Source organism: Octopus sinensis, linkage group LG6, assembly GCF_006345805.1.
Source record: "Octopus sinensis linkage group LG6, ASM634580v1, whole genome shotgun sequence".
Classification (NCBI taxonomy): Eukaryota; Metazoa; Mollusca; class Cephalopoda; order Octopoda; family Octopodidae; genus Octopus; species Octopus sinensis.
Window position 1 is genome coordinate 37794186 of NC_043002.1, and position 17751 is coordinate 37811936.

Sequence of the window (17751 nt, forward strand, 5' to 3'; positions counted from 1 at the left end):
GCAGAATGCTCGCCCTGCTTCTTATTAGTGAATGATGTATGTCACAATCTGCACTGTGGTAACTACGGGTCAGTTGATCAGAATTCAAAAAGGACCTTCGTGTAATGATGAGATCCAGCTGATGCCAGTGGTGAGATCTTGGATGTCTCCAAGATGCCTTGTGGGATGTCTTGTTGGCAAAGAATGTGTTGGTGACGCACGGGTTATGATATGTGCAAAATTCATGTAGTCTCTGACCATTGTTATACATGTTGCCTATATCAAAATACATACACTTACATATATATACGATTGATTTGTTTCAGTTCCTGTCTACGAAATCCATATATATATATATATATATATATATATATATATATATATATATATATATATATATATATATATATATTATTTCTTTACTACCCACAAGGGGCTAAACACAGAGGGGACAAACAAGGACAGACAAACGGATTAAGTCGATTACATCGACCCCAGTGGGTAACTGGTACTTATTTAATCGACCCCGAAAGGATGAAAGGCAAAGTCGACCTCGGCGGAATTTGAACTCAGGACGTAACGGCAGACGAAATACGGCTACGCATTTCGCCCGACGTGCTAACGTTTCTGCCAGCTCGCCGCCTTTATATATATATATATATATATATATATATATATATATATATATATATATATATATATATATATATATATATATATATATATTTATACACACGCACACACACACACACACACACACACACACACACACACACACATACACACACACACACACACACAAAGATAAATTGCTAGATACAACTGAGTGGGCAAACAAAAAATATGAGACACTACGTAGTGCTTTTTTATATTTTGATAAGCCTGGTACTTATTCTATCAGTTTCTTCTTGTGAAAACAGTAAGTTATGGGGATGTAAATAAACAAACACCAGTTGTGAAGCAGTGATGAGGGTGAAACACAAAGACACACACATAGACTTACATACATACATACATACATACATATACATACAATTGATTTCTTTCAGTTTCTGTCTACAAAATCCACTGGCAAGACTTTGGCTGGTCTGAGGTTTTAGCAGAAGACACATGGCAAGTTACCATACAGTGGGACTGAACTGAGGACCATGTGTTTTGGAACTTAGTTTGTTACCACACAGCCAAACCTGCACCTATGCATGTGCATGTGTGGGGAGTTGGGGCTGGAGGTGTGTGTATGGGTGTATATATGTATGCATGTATATATGTGTATATATTACATGTACATATATATATATATACATCGAGACATACATGTATACATATACATGTATACATATACATCTATATATATATATAGATATATATACACATATACATATACATCCATATACATACAATAGAGAGATGTTTTTATTTCACTTTTAACACGTAATACTGAAATAGTGGACAAGATATGATATTGCCCTAGGCAAAAAGTTAAACATTTTTTTGCCCATGACACTACATGGACTCTAAGTAAGGCATGTGTTATATTTGAATGAAATTGGTTGTGTAGTTCTCAAGTTTTAGGGATTCACACAGACAGATATCTAGACAGGCAGACACACACACACATTCTCAGTTTTATATATATAGATATACTAGGAAGGGATTAGCATTAGCTAAGGATTTGGAGAAAGCAATGGAATCTGGCTCTGCCGCTCAGGTGATGGCCAAGAGACTGGTGTTAAACCAGCATCTTGAAGCCCAACATATGGGTTGCATTGTTGGAGCCAGCATTAGTACATTGGGTTTTGAAGGAATCAAGGCAGCAGGGTGGGCCGAGTGGTGGGACCCCAACGTGGAAACGATGTCACAATTCGATCTTTGATGAACCAAAGAGGTAAATTGATAAACGAGCTCAAGGAGATGCGTGAGGTCTTTCAGGAGCACTTCGCCCAGATTTTCGGGGTGGGGAAGCGAATCGGACAGTAAGAGGGACCTAACAGATTTCCTCGCCGGGCTGTCGCGCCTCTCGGAGCTTGAAGTGGAATGTTGTGAAGGGCCGATCGCGCCTGAGGAGGTAATTGAGGCTATGACGCACCGCGACGCGGGTTAAGGCACCGCAACTGGATGGTCTACCCTATGAACTGTATAAAAGTATGCCAGACTTGTTCGGGCACCTGCTGGCGAATGTCTACGCGAACTGGCAGCAGGATGGGTTCATTCTCAGATCTGTGCGCCGGGGAGTAGTGAGGCTTGTCAGAAAGGACCCGAACAAGGGGGGACTGCATTGATAATTTTCGGTCCATCACTCTGCTAAACACAGAGTTGAAGATTTTGGCCAAAGTGTTCTCAAAAAGATGGCTTGATCGGGAAGGCACAGGCATATGCCGTTTCCCGGTAGAACCATTCAGGATAATCTCCATCTTCTACAGTACACTGTAGAAGGGTTTCATAATGATTCTTGCAAGGGAGGGCCAGTGGTCGATTTAGACCAATCAAAGGCTTTTGATAGGGTAGACCATCATTACCTGGTCTCCGTTCTGGCACAGTTCGGCCTGGGTATTAGCTTCCTCAGCCATTGATGCGAAAATTGAGCCAGGGAGGGCGGAGCTGGCCAATGTGTTCATTGCATCGGTCATCACCTACCGCCTAACCGTTGTTCCCTGCCCTGATTCATAGTTGAGCAAGCTGGAAAGACAGCTCTTCCGCTTCTTGTGGAAGGGTTCGAATACGCTTGTGAGACGTTCTATTTGCTGCCAACAACCGTTAAATGGTGGGTTAGGGATGCCTTGGCTGATGATGCGCAGACACGCGCTGAGGTTGAGGCATCTGGATGATGATCGGGTGTGGTCTCCGCTGGCGAAACAGTTGTTTTCCAAGTTCACTTGCTTCGGTGGACTGGAGATCTGGTTCTATCGTAGATCGAAGTTGGGTACATGGTGTACTGAGTGTCGTAAGGCTCCCCGGATATTCCATCTCTCGGGCAACATCTGCGGTAGTGGTTCTACCACATTCTTCTATAGAGGGTTGATAGAGGCGAAATGTGACTTCAGCTTGGGGAAGCTCTAGGTCTCGACAATAATCAGCTGGCCAATCTGTTCCAACGTACATTCGGGCCGAAGACACTGGATAACTTCCAGACGTCTTTAGGATGGCAATGTTACCGAGGAGCTTACCTGTCCGGGACAAACTCGCAATCATGGTGGCTCTAACCCACCGACCTGTCCAAGATGTGGGCGAGTCAGGGAAACCGTCCCGCATGCTATTGTTCAGTGTTCGGTGGTTTCAGATGTGTGGGTTTATGCCGAACAACCATTGTCTCGTACAGGAAGAGTGCAGTTATCGACTGAGTCAATAGTAAAAATTGACCCACCGGACTTCCTATCGAAAGAAGGTAAGAATTGCTTTCTCATCGTAGTAGCAATTGCAAGAAAGGTGATTCGGAAGACGCGAATAAAAGGTTTAATAACAGGCATTTTTATCTCTGGCCCTGGATTGGTGAATTTCTTCACCTTCCACCTAAGAAGGAAAATAGGGCTAGAAACGTAGTCCAGTCAAGAGAGCAAAAATCGTGTTATTCCAGCAGCAAAAAGTTTCCTTTTCGAACATCAGCAAACTACTAAAGTGCAGTATTAAACGGCTAGCGTGCAAGCGTGTAAGTTATTTTCGGAGACTGGTCAATATATAGATCGGCAAAGGACTGGCGCCCCAAGAAAAACAATGGCGCAGTTGGACCGTGGAATCCACCCACTTTCGGAAGGCAACTGAATATTGATAGACGTTGACATTTGTAAACAATTGTCCAACGAGAATGGTGTTATTTTTACACCATAAACCGTCCGCAACCGTTTAGACGAATCGCTAGGAAAAAGCCAATAATATAAGAAAAAGTCAACTCAAACGTCTTAATTTCGCAAAAAGCAATGCTCAATGGACAGCCGAAGATTGGTGCAGGGACCTTTGGAGTGACGAGTTACGCTTCTGAATATTTGGATGAGATGGTAAAACATATGTCAGACGTCGCCCAACCGAGGAATTCCATCCGAAATGCGTGAAAAAGACGTGGGAGTGATGGTGTGGGCGGCATTTAGTAGCTTTGGTGTTGGCCCTCTAGTTAAAGGTGATGGAAAGCTAAATAGTATAGGTTTTATGAATCTAATAAAGGATAATGTGCCATATTTGACTCACCAAATGCCTCTGGAGGCTATTTATCAGCAGGACAACAGTCATGTGTACAAATCAAAATAGGTAATGGAATTATTTGATCACCATAATTTTGACGTAATCGAATGGCCTCCCCAGAGCCCGAACCTAAATTCGAGCCGAGCCGAGCCGAGCCGAGTGTGTCATCCCTGAGAGCATCTGCCCCCCAGGCCATTCCACATTGGGGTAGTTAAAGTCACCCATGAAGAATACACTGTTGTGTTGTTCAAGGTTGGTGAGGACTTCTACTTTTGTTAGGCAGTCTTCAAACATGCCTGAGTGATTTGGGGCATATGGTGGGCGATATGTAGTGCATATGACGATATTCAGTTGTCTTATGTGTACAATTTGGGTTTCACACACTGAGTATGAATATGACAACAGGACCTGTGGCGTGAGGTCATCTCGGATGTACATTGCAATTCCACCATGGTTCCTCCCTTTTCTATCTGTGCGCATGACTGCATATTGCGGCATGTGTATTTCTGCATCACCTATATCGGGTTCAAGATGCGTTTCTGTGAGTGCCATGCATATAGCTTGATTGCATGTCACAAGGTATCTCTGGAGTGAGATTTTCCTTTTACAGTTTCCGCGCAGCAGCCCTCCTACGTTCTGTAGAAATATTTTTGTGGTGTGTGTGTTGGTGTTGGTGCTTGTGGTGGCCATCCTGCATCTGTTGGTGGTGGCCTTATGTGGTGGTAGTTCCAGCTTTGTGCTTGTAGCCAGGTCAGCTGCTGAACAATTTTTGTGCCATGCACAAAAACAGCTGCTGCCCCTCTCACATCTGGGTGAAGCTGGCCATTTGTTGGGTTACCGCGCACCACATCCGCATATCGTCTTTCAGGAGTGGTCAGTGCGCTTTTTTTCCTTCTTTTATATTTTTCTTTTTCTTTTTCTTTTTGTTCTCCCCAAGGAAGGGACCCCTGTCTCGCGTCCGTGCGGTTTTGGTAGGGCCTCTGATGTGCAAAGCGACAGTTCGCACCTTCGACGCCGTACCAGCAGTCCCCCTTCAGGTAGAATTTGCAGATGTTTCTTTCTTTGCCCTTATAGTTCTTGCTGGGGTCCTTATGTTTTCTCTGGACAGGGTTTGTTTTAGCTTTGATTTTCTTGCCTTTTACCTCCTGTTTCCCATCAATTTTAGGGTGTTTTTCTTTTCTTGCGGTCATCGCACCTATTTGGTCTTTAGTTGTGGTGTTGGGAGCTGGACATGTGTCATTGTTTCCCTGTGTTCTAGGTTTCTCGGTTTTGTCTTCTGTTGGGTCCTGGATGTTTTCTTCATCCTTTTGGCCTTCCCTGGTGCCGTCACCTCCTAGGATATGTATGCTTATACATACACATACATCATACACACATATACATACATACATATTTATGTATGCATGTTTATATATATATATATTATATATATATATATATATATTATATATATATATATATATATATATATATATATAAATCTGAAATGCGAAATGTTAGTTTGTCAGGTTTTGACATTGGAACGGGTTAAAGGCCACTAGATCACGTCGGATTGACTCCAAAATTTACAGGGACATGTAAAATGGAGTGAGGATGCGTGTGGGCTAGCTTAGAAATCCCTATCTTAAAAAGTGTTGTTACCAGGGCAAAAAACGCACGCTTTGACACGTCTCCTCTCCTTCTCATATGTGTATGTCTTCCTCCATCTCTCTCTGTTTCCTCCCTTTTCATCAATTCCTCTCTATAACAACGTTTGACAGATACTACTATCTTTCCTCCGCTACTTTCGCCAGCGCTGTCCCTCTTTCCTCCACCGCCTTCCCCTCTCTCTGAATATCTGTCTGCATTCATAGAGTTTTATTATCAGAAAGTAACAACCACACTCCTACCCGCGCGTAGAGCGGGTCAACTTAGGCTAGTATATATGGATTTCTTCATTTCTCTACAACGTTGCGGCTGTTGTTTCAGGAAGGCAAATACTCGACAAGACCCGTCAAGAAGTTAGTATATATACAATGATTAGGTTTAGCGAATATTAGGCTTCGTGAAATGGCGGTAGTCATATTCTAAGGTTGTGAATAAATAAAGGCTTTAGAATAGTGGATTATAGACCAATACGATCGAAATAACGTATTCATCCATTTCGCGTATACATATACACACAGTTACATTTATGCTTTTATAACTGTTTCACATGTATATGTATGTATGCATATATATATGTTTGTATATATATATGTGTGTGTGTGAGTGTATATATATATATATGTATGTATATGTGTGTGTATGTGTTTGTGTATGCGTATATATATGAAGGCATATATATACATGTTTTTATATCACATATATGTGTGTATTCGTGCATACTTATATAGTTTTACTTATACGCACTTACGTATATAAGTCTGAACATGCGCATGTATATAAAGACAGATCCGTTGCCGCAAGCCTTTCTTCAATGCTTTCAGCACGTAGAGAAATATCATGATCTGATCCCGGTTTATTAATTTAGTATGAAATTCAGGTGTCAGCGTATGCCCGTAACATGATTAAGGAGATCAGTAATGCAATGAAATTATTCTTAATCAAGCAGTCTAAGAATAAAATCTTCCTTATTGACAAGTTAATAACACACAGTAATATCCACCTCAGTTCCAAAAACTGATCCTATTCTTCTAACGTAAGTATACAATACCAACGATTCGAAAGATATGTTGTACAATATTGATATAATGACTTAAACTAGTAAGGCAATTAATACTGCATTTATTGCTAGAAGCTTTCCAATCAATTTTACCGAAATGATGTTTATACAGATGGGAGTGTAGTAAAATTGTTATGTATCATATAATGCATCCCTCTGAGTTTGTGATGATTTGCGAAGTGAAGCATATTAGCTGCTGTTTCTAGTTGGCTGAAAGGCTAACGAGGTTTAAGTTGTAAATTCAGATCTTATCGTTTATGTTGGACAGTAGTCAGAACAGCTCTGCTCAAGGTTTAATATAAGACGAACAAACAATGTATACCAAACTATTTTCCTTGTTCTACCGCTACTGCTGTGGACAGCCATATTTTCTTATCGCTACTGTAGTGGACAGCCATTACCCCTACGAATTGATTGGGCTTATGTCATCTCTGCTGGAATCCAATTTGCCTCTCTCCATCCCACCATGTTTACTGTATCAAACACACATAGCTCCGTACAAATTACTACACACAATATTTCGTTCTCAGATCGTCGGCCCTCTGGAGGTCCTTTCCTGTAAATGTTATTCTCATAAAGCAGGAATGATTACGGTTTGATCAATTTACCTTCCTGAATAATGATTATGATAATCTATCAAAACCAGGAACTTCGTGTATAGTAATTTTTGTTACTGAGTTTCTTTGTTGATATTTTATACTGTCACTTCCTAAATTACCTTTAATTTATTTCTCCTCTGTATATATATAGCCTTTGTTCGGGCATCCTTCTAGGAGAAGGTAACTCAGGTAACTGGGATGACTCTGACATAAAACCTGCGGCTCAGTGGTTACCGAAGATGTTGACTTGTTCTTCTTTTCGGATTATGGCTGCTGTTGCTTAGTGAATGGGATTGACTCAGAGCACGGCCTTTCCTCACTTTAAAAAAATCTTCTTGCACAGGCATTGCACGATAACAACATTGATTAAGCTTCGTGTAATGGCCATACTCGATAACGAGGGGGCAGCCACTATATATATATATATATATATATATATATATATATATATATATATATATATATATAATTCTTCTGCTATATTCTTTCACAAGTACATTGAAAGAAAAATATTTTAAAACTTCCTGCACTGAAGAGTACAATATATATAATTAGATTAATTTAATTCATTTAATCTAATTCAATCATGAATTTTCATTATTTTTATATCTCTACGAAACGATCGTCTACAAGAATTAAAATTATCTCATATATTTTAACAATTAGTCTTCTCCATTTTAAACTGAATTGATGAGATTTTGGGACTTCTTTCCATAAATTAACCATACATCATAGACAAATGTTACTTTCATATCTTCGCAAATTTACGCTTGTAAACTACCAGCAAAATATGAAGAATCAACATTAAAAATATTGTTTGGAAACCTCCAAATTAAAGGACGAATTAGCATTCACTCTTTGATCATTCCTCTCATATGTATGTAATACAATTTACTGAACCTTAGTTTTTTAATATGGTAGACCACTGGTGTTAAATTGATGTTATCAAATTAATATCCAATTTTTCACCCTCATTTTGATTTTACATACATACATACATACATATATATATATATATATATATATATATATATATATATATATATTATATATATGTATGTATGTATTATGTATGTATGTATGTAATCAAAATGATATATATATATATATATATTATATATATATATATTATATATATATATATATATATATATATATACATGCACGCGTGCGTGTGTAGGAACTTGACTCAGTTTAACCTTGCTTGAAGTTTCGTAGGAGAAAATGAGCACTAATATTTTCAAACTTCAAAGAATCAGTTTGAGGATGCAAACGCATATCTGTACTCACCTACAAATTATTGAATAATGAAGGGCTGAGTCATTGATTACAATTCTAACGACACACATTCAGTAACATTTAGTCGTTTACTTCTTTTTAGATATTATGGTATGACGTGAATTAAATCTTTGCTACTATATGTAGCATGACAATGTAGTGGCTTTTTCATGAGCTTGCTTAGCTACTCCTCGTTGTCGTCTACAGGAGTATTTCTAATTTTCTTTTTCAGTATGGATACCTAATTCTTTTATCCACTCGAGTCTTTACGTAGTGAATTCAATCATTTCAACCAGTCTAAACCACTCCTAATATTGACATTATTTCTTTTTACTGTAGGCATAAGGTCTGGAATCTTGGGGAACATAATGAACCAGAAGAAATTCTTCCAGGCATTTTTTTTCCGGGGCGGTAACGACTCTGCCGGGTAGATGCTTTGGGATTGTTATTAATAATACTGTCAATAAAGGCAATGAATTGGTAGCTGAACTTATTTCTTTATTGCCCTCAGGGGGCTAAACATAGAGGGGACAAACAAGGAAAAAGGAGAAAAGTCAATTACACCAACCCCAGTGCGTAACTGGTACTTATTTAATCGACACCGTAAGGATGAAAGGCAAAGTCGACCTTGGCGGAATTTGAACTCAAAAACGTAACGACAGACGAAATACCTATTTCTTTACTACCCACAAGGGGTTAAACACAGAGGGGACAAACAAGGACAGACAAACGGATTAAGTCGATTATATCGACCCCAGTGCGTAACTGCTACTTATTTAATCGACTCCGAAAGGATGAAAGGCAAAGTCGACCTCGGCGGAATTTGAACTCAGGACGTAACGGCAGACGAAATACGAGGGACGTTCAATAAGTAATGCCCCTGACCCACTTGCTGTTGTTTGATCTAGCTGACATTTTGTATGTGCAATTATTTATATCTATATAGATTAAGAGGCAAATTACAACTCTGAACTAATTGTGGTTTCTGATTTACAAGTGTTTGAACTGAGTCAAGTGTGAAATAAAGCCTGTTGAGTGTCGAGCAGTGATCCGGTTTTTGTATTTGAAAGGACGCACACCACGGGAGACTTTTGATGAAATGAAAGTAACTTATGGTGATGATGTCCCGTCATATGACCCTGTAAAACGCTGGCATCGTGAATTCAAATATGGTCGGAACTCTGTGGAAACAGCTCCCAGATCTGGTCGACCCCCTTCTGCCATTGATGAGGCATCTGTCCGTCAAGTTGAGGCTGCCATTTTGGAAGATCGACTCATAACTATTCGCCAAATAGCCCAAGAGGTCAAGATTAGTACCGGGTCTGTGGAAACTATCATTCATGACCATTTGCATATGCAAAAGGTGTCTGCCAGATGAATTCCCAGGTTGCTCACACCTTTCCAGAAGCAAGAATGCGTCGAGTGCTCGAGGATGAATTTGGAGATGTGCCAAGAAGATGGGTCAAAACTTTCAAAAGGCTGATTACACAGGATGAAACCTGGGTCCATCACTATGATCCAGAGACCAAAGCCCAGTCAATGCAGTGGAAGCACCGTGACTCACCTCCTCCAAAGAAGGCAAGGGTGCAGCCCTCCGCTGGCAAGGTCATGCTCACAGTCTTCTGGGACCAGGACGGAGTAGTGATGACAGATTTCCTGGCAAAGGGTACCACAATTACAGGAGCCTATTATGCTTCACTTTTGAGGAAATTAAGAGAAGCTATCAAAATCAAGAGGCGGGGCAAGATCAGCAATGGCATCCTCCTGCTGCAGGACAACGCTCCGGTCCACAACTCACGTGTCGCCAGATCAGAAGCACAGGAGTGCGGCTAAGAACTCCTCCCCCATCCCCCCTACTCTCCTGACCTTGCACCCTCTGATTTCCACCTCTCCCCAGCCAGGAAGTTGTTTTTGAAAGGAAAGCGTTTCCCAGATGATGCAGCCTTGATTTCTGAAGCCAAGTCGTGGTTGGAGGTCCAAGCTGGGGTCTTCTACAAAAACGGTCTCCATAGCTGCCACAAACGATGGGAGTAGTGTGTAACTCTGGGTGGTTGCTATGTAGAACAAGACTAATAACTGTGCTAAGTTTCGTTGCTCTACTGCTATGGGAAGTGGGTCAGGGGCATTACTTATTGAACGCCCCTCGTACGGCTACGCATTTCGCCCGGCGTGCTAACGATTCTGCCTGCTCGCCACCTGGTCGCTGAACATATTGAGTGGCAGCATTCTGTCATTTTACTCTCTGAGTTCTAATAACGCCGAAATCGAATTTGCTTTCCGTCTGCCGGAGTTAATTAAACAAGTTTTCCCTTCAACACTATAGGGTCAATGTCATCGTCTTACCACTTTTCCTAAAAATTGTTGATTCTGTGCCTAAATAGGAAACTATTACCAATAGCAATCCCTATATACCTACATGTGAACCAATTAGAATACTACTATATGGTCGCTTGCCTTGCAAGTAATAGCAGTGTAATCTTACAAATTAGACATTGCTGTCTTGTAAACTGATGAGATTCATTTACCAATGTAACACTAGATGCTCAAGTTTGGAAATCCTTCAGTTAACAGCCTTTGTCAAACAGAGGTGGGGTAAACTAAAACATAGGTGGCTTTAATATTTCTTGGATAGTAATCAAAATAAAAAAAAGGAAATCTGTTCAATGCAAGTCAGCCGGAGGAGGGTCTTTGGTATGTGTTAGATAAGAGGAACGGTTATAATCAATTTTTTTTTCCGACAGTTTTCATGTTTCTATGTTGATAGAAATTCTCGGAAGTAAAAATTAAGGGTCACCACAACACAAAACAAAAGCGACAAGAACGAGAGGCAGTTGTACTGCTAATAACGACGGCAAAAATGTTGATAATGTTGATGATGACGACAATGGTGTTGATGATAAATATAATGAAGAGGACGACGTTGACGACAACTACGGCCAAGACGACGAATATGTCGATGACGATGATGGTAAAGACGATGAAGAAAATGGTGGCGACGACGACGATGATAGCGACGACGACGGCACCTCAGCTGCCGATGACGATGCTGTCGTCGCCGTCGGTAACAACAATGATGATGTTGATGTAGGCGGCGGCGGCGGCGAAGACAACGCCAAAGACGACAACGTAAACAACAACGATGGTGATGGTGGTGCTGATGAAGTTTACGAAGATAATACTGACGACGAAGACGACGGCTACATCAATGATGATATTGGTAATGATACTGACACCGAAGGAACGTACTTTTCATCTGAAAAGTCTGTCTTTTATTTCGTTAATCGAGAAACTACAGTGTTGTTGTTTCATTGTTCTATAATCCATCCAGTTCTATCTTACAAAACACTAATTCATTGCACTTCAAGTCGACATATTTCATCTCTTTGTTGACTTCTAATTGGTTGACAATGGCCGAATTTGCGATGTCTTCGGCTTTTTGTTACGAAAGGAGAAAACCAGAAAATCATTATTGGCAAGATTATTTATTTCAATTTAATTATTTTCTTATTATTATATTTTCTTCGTTCGAATATTATAATATTAAAAATGCGATAATACATTATCGACCTAGATATTGTGGCCCTACAAACATACGTACACACATACAAACACGCATGCATACATACAGACATACATAATGCATGCATAAGTACTAACAGACAGACAGACAGACGCACACATGCACAGACTCACGCAAACATAGATAAATATATATATATATACATAGATAAATATAGATGTGTACATACATACATTTATATATACACATATATATATACATATGTATAAATACATATATATATATAACGAATATAATATTTAAATAGGCCACTTCGTATAACAATATATATATTCATATATATATATATATATATATATAATATATATATATATATTATATATATATATCATGTTATAATTCTTCCACCATTATTCTTTACTATAAGATTACAAAACTTAGTATTTCTTAGAAACACAGACAGTCTTCTTTCGTATTTTCTTTCATTTCCTTATCTTGTATATAGGCTCTTTTTATCTTTCGATTGTCTAAGTGCTTTCCGATTTGTATTTTTAGCAGTGGTTTAACTCTGTAAATAGATGTGCTATGTCTTCGATATCGAGCAAGAATACATATTTTTCGATAATCTCTAAAACAGTCGCACAAACACACACACAAACATAAATTTGTATGGGCGCGCGTGTGTATATGTTCTATGAAATCAAGATTCATTTGGATACATATATATGTGTTACGTTTCGAGTAGTTCTTGGTTTCAAAGGATTGTTCAAAGCTTTCAACTATAACGCTAAATGGCTTCTGCAAATAATTTTATCCCAACTAATAATCACACACCTACTCACACAGACACACACACAGACACAAGCGCAAACTCATCACATAGATACATTGTGGGATAATGTAATATTATGGTTATTATTCCTTATTTACTTTTAGAATACACACTTTGAATAAAGCCAGAACTCTGTATTAGGGAAATGGCAGGAATAAATCGCTGAGAATCTTTCCCTGCCGTTTTTCTTTAAGTAGCAAGTTTTCAATGGAAAGGCGACAAAATGAGACGATGACGACGACGATAATGATGATGTTGATAGTGATGATGATGGTAATGATGATGATGATGATAAATAATAATAATAATAATAATAATAATAATAATAATAATAATAATAATAATAATAATAATGATAATAATAATAATAATGCCTTGATGCAGTAACAGACCGTGGCTCTCATGTCTTCTGATATTAACTGATTGCAAGTGTTATAATGTACATTGTTTTCTCTCGGTATGAAAATGGGCCACAACAAATATTCTGCTCAATAATACTACATATTTACTTGTCAGTTGTTTGACCATAACCAGTTGAGCGTGTCCCTTGGTGGCTGACGATATGTGCATCTCTGATAAGGAGCAGAAGTAGTGGGGAGCATCATAGCTATGCGCTGAGAGGAATTCTTTGGGGGTTTGGATAATTCACCTTTGGAAACATAGGTGTTTTATTCAACATCCTTAAAATCCCTTATTCAGGGACATTTTGGGTGGGGCGGGATACTCGACCTGACGAAAATTCAAACTGGGCCCCACCTGCAAAGTCATGCGCTGTTTATCTTGACAGGATATCACAATGTCTGGTACACATGGTTAGCATGGATGTGTCTGGTGTAACCTTATCAGACGGATAGTCATGATGGGTATACTGGACTTCGTATATTTTTACGCTAGTGTCACTTTGATGGCATTCATTGCTCTCTCACTCAATAATAATGATGATGATGATGGTAATAACAGCATGGAAAGAGAAAAAATTTACAGTCAGTTTTGAAGAGATACGAACACAAGATACAAAAGATTGTTTTTTATTGATGATGAGGAGTTATCTGAAGATAGAGACAGAAGCACTTGTAAGCGCAGCTCCAGAACAATCTTTAAGGACTATTTGAAGTGCAGAATCGACAACACTACCGACAGCGACAAATGCAGAATGTGTGGTAAGAGGGGTGAAATGGTATGGCACATCATTAGTGAATACCCGAAATTGGCACAACGCGAATACAAAAGACGATATGATGATGTGGTAAGAATGATCCGTTGGGAGCTCTGTGGAAATCACGACGTACAATGAGCAAAGACGTTGCATGATCATACAACAGAAGAAGTCACCGAGAATGAAAATTGCAAAACTCTTCAGGATGCCTTGAATCAATGCGATCACCTGACCAGACATCGGAAACCGGACGTTGTTGTGGTGGAAGAAAAGAAAGAATGAACATCTATGATAATCGACTTAACATGTGCCGGTAACAACAAGATCAAAGATAAAGAAGAAAAAATGAAAAAACTGTGACGATTTGAAGTGGGAAATATGAAGGTTGTGGTCAATGAGGAGTGTAGACGTGGTATCAAAAGCAATTGGTACCCTTGGAAGTATTAGTATTCAACTACCAGCATGACTCAAAAATGATTGCTACAAATATAATGGTAGAACACCTTCTACAAAATTCAGCATTGCTTAGAACTACAAGAATTCTTTGTAGGATTCTTAAAGCATGATCAGTAAACGAGTGTCACCTTAGTCTACTGACTATGATGGACAGCTGACACTCTCCATCATACCCAGCAAAATAAGCCGTGAGCTTTCATTTTACTTCTGTGACCTCATCAGTAGTCCTTTGCTTTCTTCTTTCTTATTTGTGTGAAATAAGATAAGAAAGAAGAAAGCAAAGGACCACTGATGAGGTCACAGAAGTGTGACGAAAGAACTCTGGCGGAGATAAGATTAATATAAAAATATAAAATAAGCTGAAGCAAATTAACACCAAATATATAGTGTATGTGTTTTTATTGGCTAAACTGGCAACATGACCGTCCCCAAATATAACAACATCTGTTTCAATACACGATTTCACATCAAGTATCTTGCAAAACGAATATATAACGTGTATATATATATATATATATATATTATATATATATATATATATATATATATATATATTGTTTCAGCTCAGAGCTGCGGCCATGCTGATGCACCGCCGTTTATATATGCAATATATATGTACATATATGCATATGTATATACATATATATATATATATATATATAATATATATATATATATGTGTGTGTGTGTGTGTGTGTGTGTGTGTGTGTGCATGCATGTATATATATATATGTATGTATGTTTGTAACAATCGATATTCACAAACTCCGTCATGTAGTGACTGTGAATGCATACAAATCACAATATAGGTACAGATGATAACATTAATTCAGAACAAGAGTTGCGTAATTGCATTCATTAAGTTGCAGCTTATTCAGCTACAGGAACACTGCATATACTATTGCATGCTATACAATGATCAAAGCCTTTAATGGGGTTTCTATTACACAACATGTAACGTTAGTTGAATAAAAGAAACCTTTGCAATATCTTCGTGCTGCTTATGAAAATAGATGACAAATTGGATCAACTCAGCCCTCTTCAATACATTGAATGCAATTGAAATTTGATGAATACATATTTCAATATTTAAGAAAGCGAAAACTGGATGCTGCAGTTACGATTTATTTTCGATAGTTTGAAAGACATATGTATTCAGCATTGCACACTGTTGGTATTATTGTTTTTGTGATTAAGATTCACGCTAGCCCTTATCGAACAGAGCTATTGTCAAATTTCTTACAACCTTGATCAAAGTCTTTTGTTTTTATTTTCATGAAAAATATATAATACTTCGCTTAAAGAGATAAGCAGTATTTGAGGGAGATTAGTTTGCTATGTCTAGCAGGTGAGGGACCACGTAGACGATGACTTGTATTGTAGAAGCGCGTGCTTACTATTTGTAATATGTGAGCTTTGTAAATTAACTGGTTATTGAAAACTTGCTCCTACTATTTAGATTTCAAATGACCGAATTCTAACTGTAAAATACGATTCCAAAGAAATATCGACCGTTTTCTCAACCAACCCTTTCTTTCTTACGTTAGAAGAATTCCATTCCAATATTTTATTTATATCTCCGAAACTGACTAATTCTATGGTCTTCACGAAGTACAAATTCAAAACGAAAGTAAAGAAGAGAAAATGAATCTTTCTGTTGAAATATTTTTGAAATAAACATAATCATTCAATTGTCCATCCTTGTCATAATGGCATTCAATAAAATCATTCTATTAATAAAATAATTTTCGAATTTAAAAGCTTAAATATAATTCAATCGAATGTTAGCTAGAAGTAAAACAAACCTACGTTTTTCACTTTATCACGCTTTAAATTTTTCTCGTATCTCTTTTCTTTATTCGGTTATATCTACATAGATACACGCGTATGTATACAAATATGAATAAATACATATATGTATATGTGTATATATATATATATATATATATATATATATATATATATAATATATATATATATGTCTGTGTGTGGGGGTGTGGGTGTTAATATATATAAATATAACACATACATACAAGATGTCTCCTATACGATTTCGAGTAACGTCATTAAGTGACTGTTCTCTTAATGATAAGCAGCATGGATGTGGTTTGTAAGTTCTGCTAGGGACCTAAACTCTTTTGTACAAATATAGCAACGATAGACATCTCTTGCAGCAGGATTTTCAGAGACCTCAACCTTGATATAGACACAAGCACTCATACCATAAGTACTGGGGTCGATAGGTTCGGCAAAAATCCCTTAAGGTGGTGCTCCAGCGTAGCCGCAGTCAAATGACTGAAGCAACCAAAAGAATATATATATATATATGAATGATCGTTAGTCACTAAACCTTTTTTTAATTTTCTCTCTCTGTTTATTCCTGTGTTCCTTTCTGTTGAAGAGCGTATGCTCGAAACGTAAAAGACTTTCTCATTTCCCGAGCGTTAAACTAATAATCTTTTGTTGTTTACACACACGTCTTCGTTTTTTGTTTTGTTGTCTTTTTTTAAATTCCATATATATATACACATATAAGGAAAATAAAACAAGGTAGAACATGCTAAAATAATTTTATGAAGAACATTTTAGTACCGGTTTCAGACTTTGCGACTTTTTCAAGCATGAAAAACAATTAAATTGTAGAAATATTAAATGAAATGTTCTTAAAGTTGTTTCCATAGTCTTCAAATGCAAGGAACATTTTCCTTTTTTCCGTTTGTCTCTTTTTTTTACTCTTGTGGGTTCTAGGTAGATGGCAGCAGTTAGTAGTAGTATAATATGAATTCTTGTCTTTGATTCTTTAAGTAGTAGTAGTAGTTGAGAAAGGAGGCGGTGGCGAAGAAGAAGAAGGAGAAGGAGAGGGAGAAGGAGAAGAAGGAGGAGAAGAAGAAGGAGGAGGAGAAGAAGAAGAAGAAGAAGAAGAGAAGAAGAAGAAGAAGAAGAAGAAGAAGAAGAAGAAAAATGCAGGAGTGGTATGCCAGAAGCAGGTTGTTGGTGGAATCCTCTTCAATGATCATGTGACCTAAGTTGTCCAGTTGTGGCTGTAATAGTAGTGAT

General features: G+C 38.2%; 1 protein-coding gene across 1 annotated transcript; it reads left to right on the forward strand.

Moving 5' to 3' along the window:
• The first annotated feature begins 3166 nt into the window (after positions 1-3166).
• Positions 3167-13223, forward strand: LOC115213217 (prostatic spermine-binding protein-like). Its single transcript, XM_036503507.1, has 3 exons — positions 3167-3260; positions 11519-11990; positions 13187-13223. Exons 1-3 carry the CDS (start codon positions 3167-3169, stop codon positions 13221-13223), a joined length of 603 nt encoding a protein of 200 aa, XP_036359400.1.
• The last annotated feature ends 4528 nt before the right edge of the window (positions 13224-17751 follow it).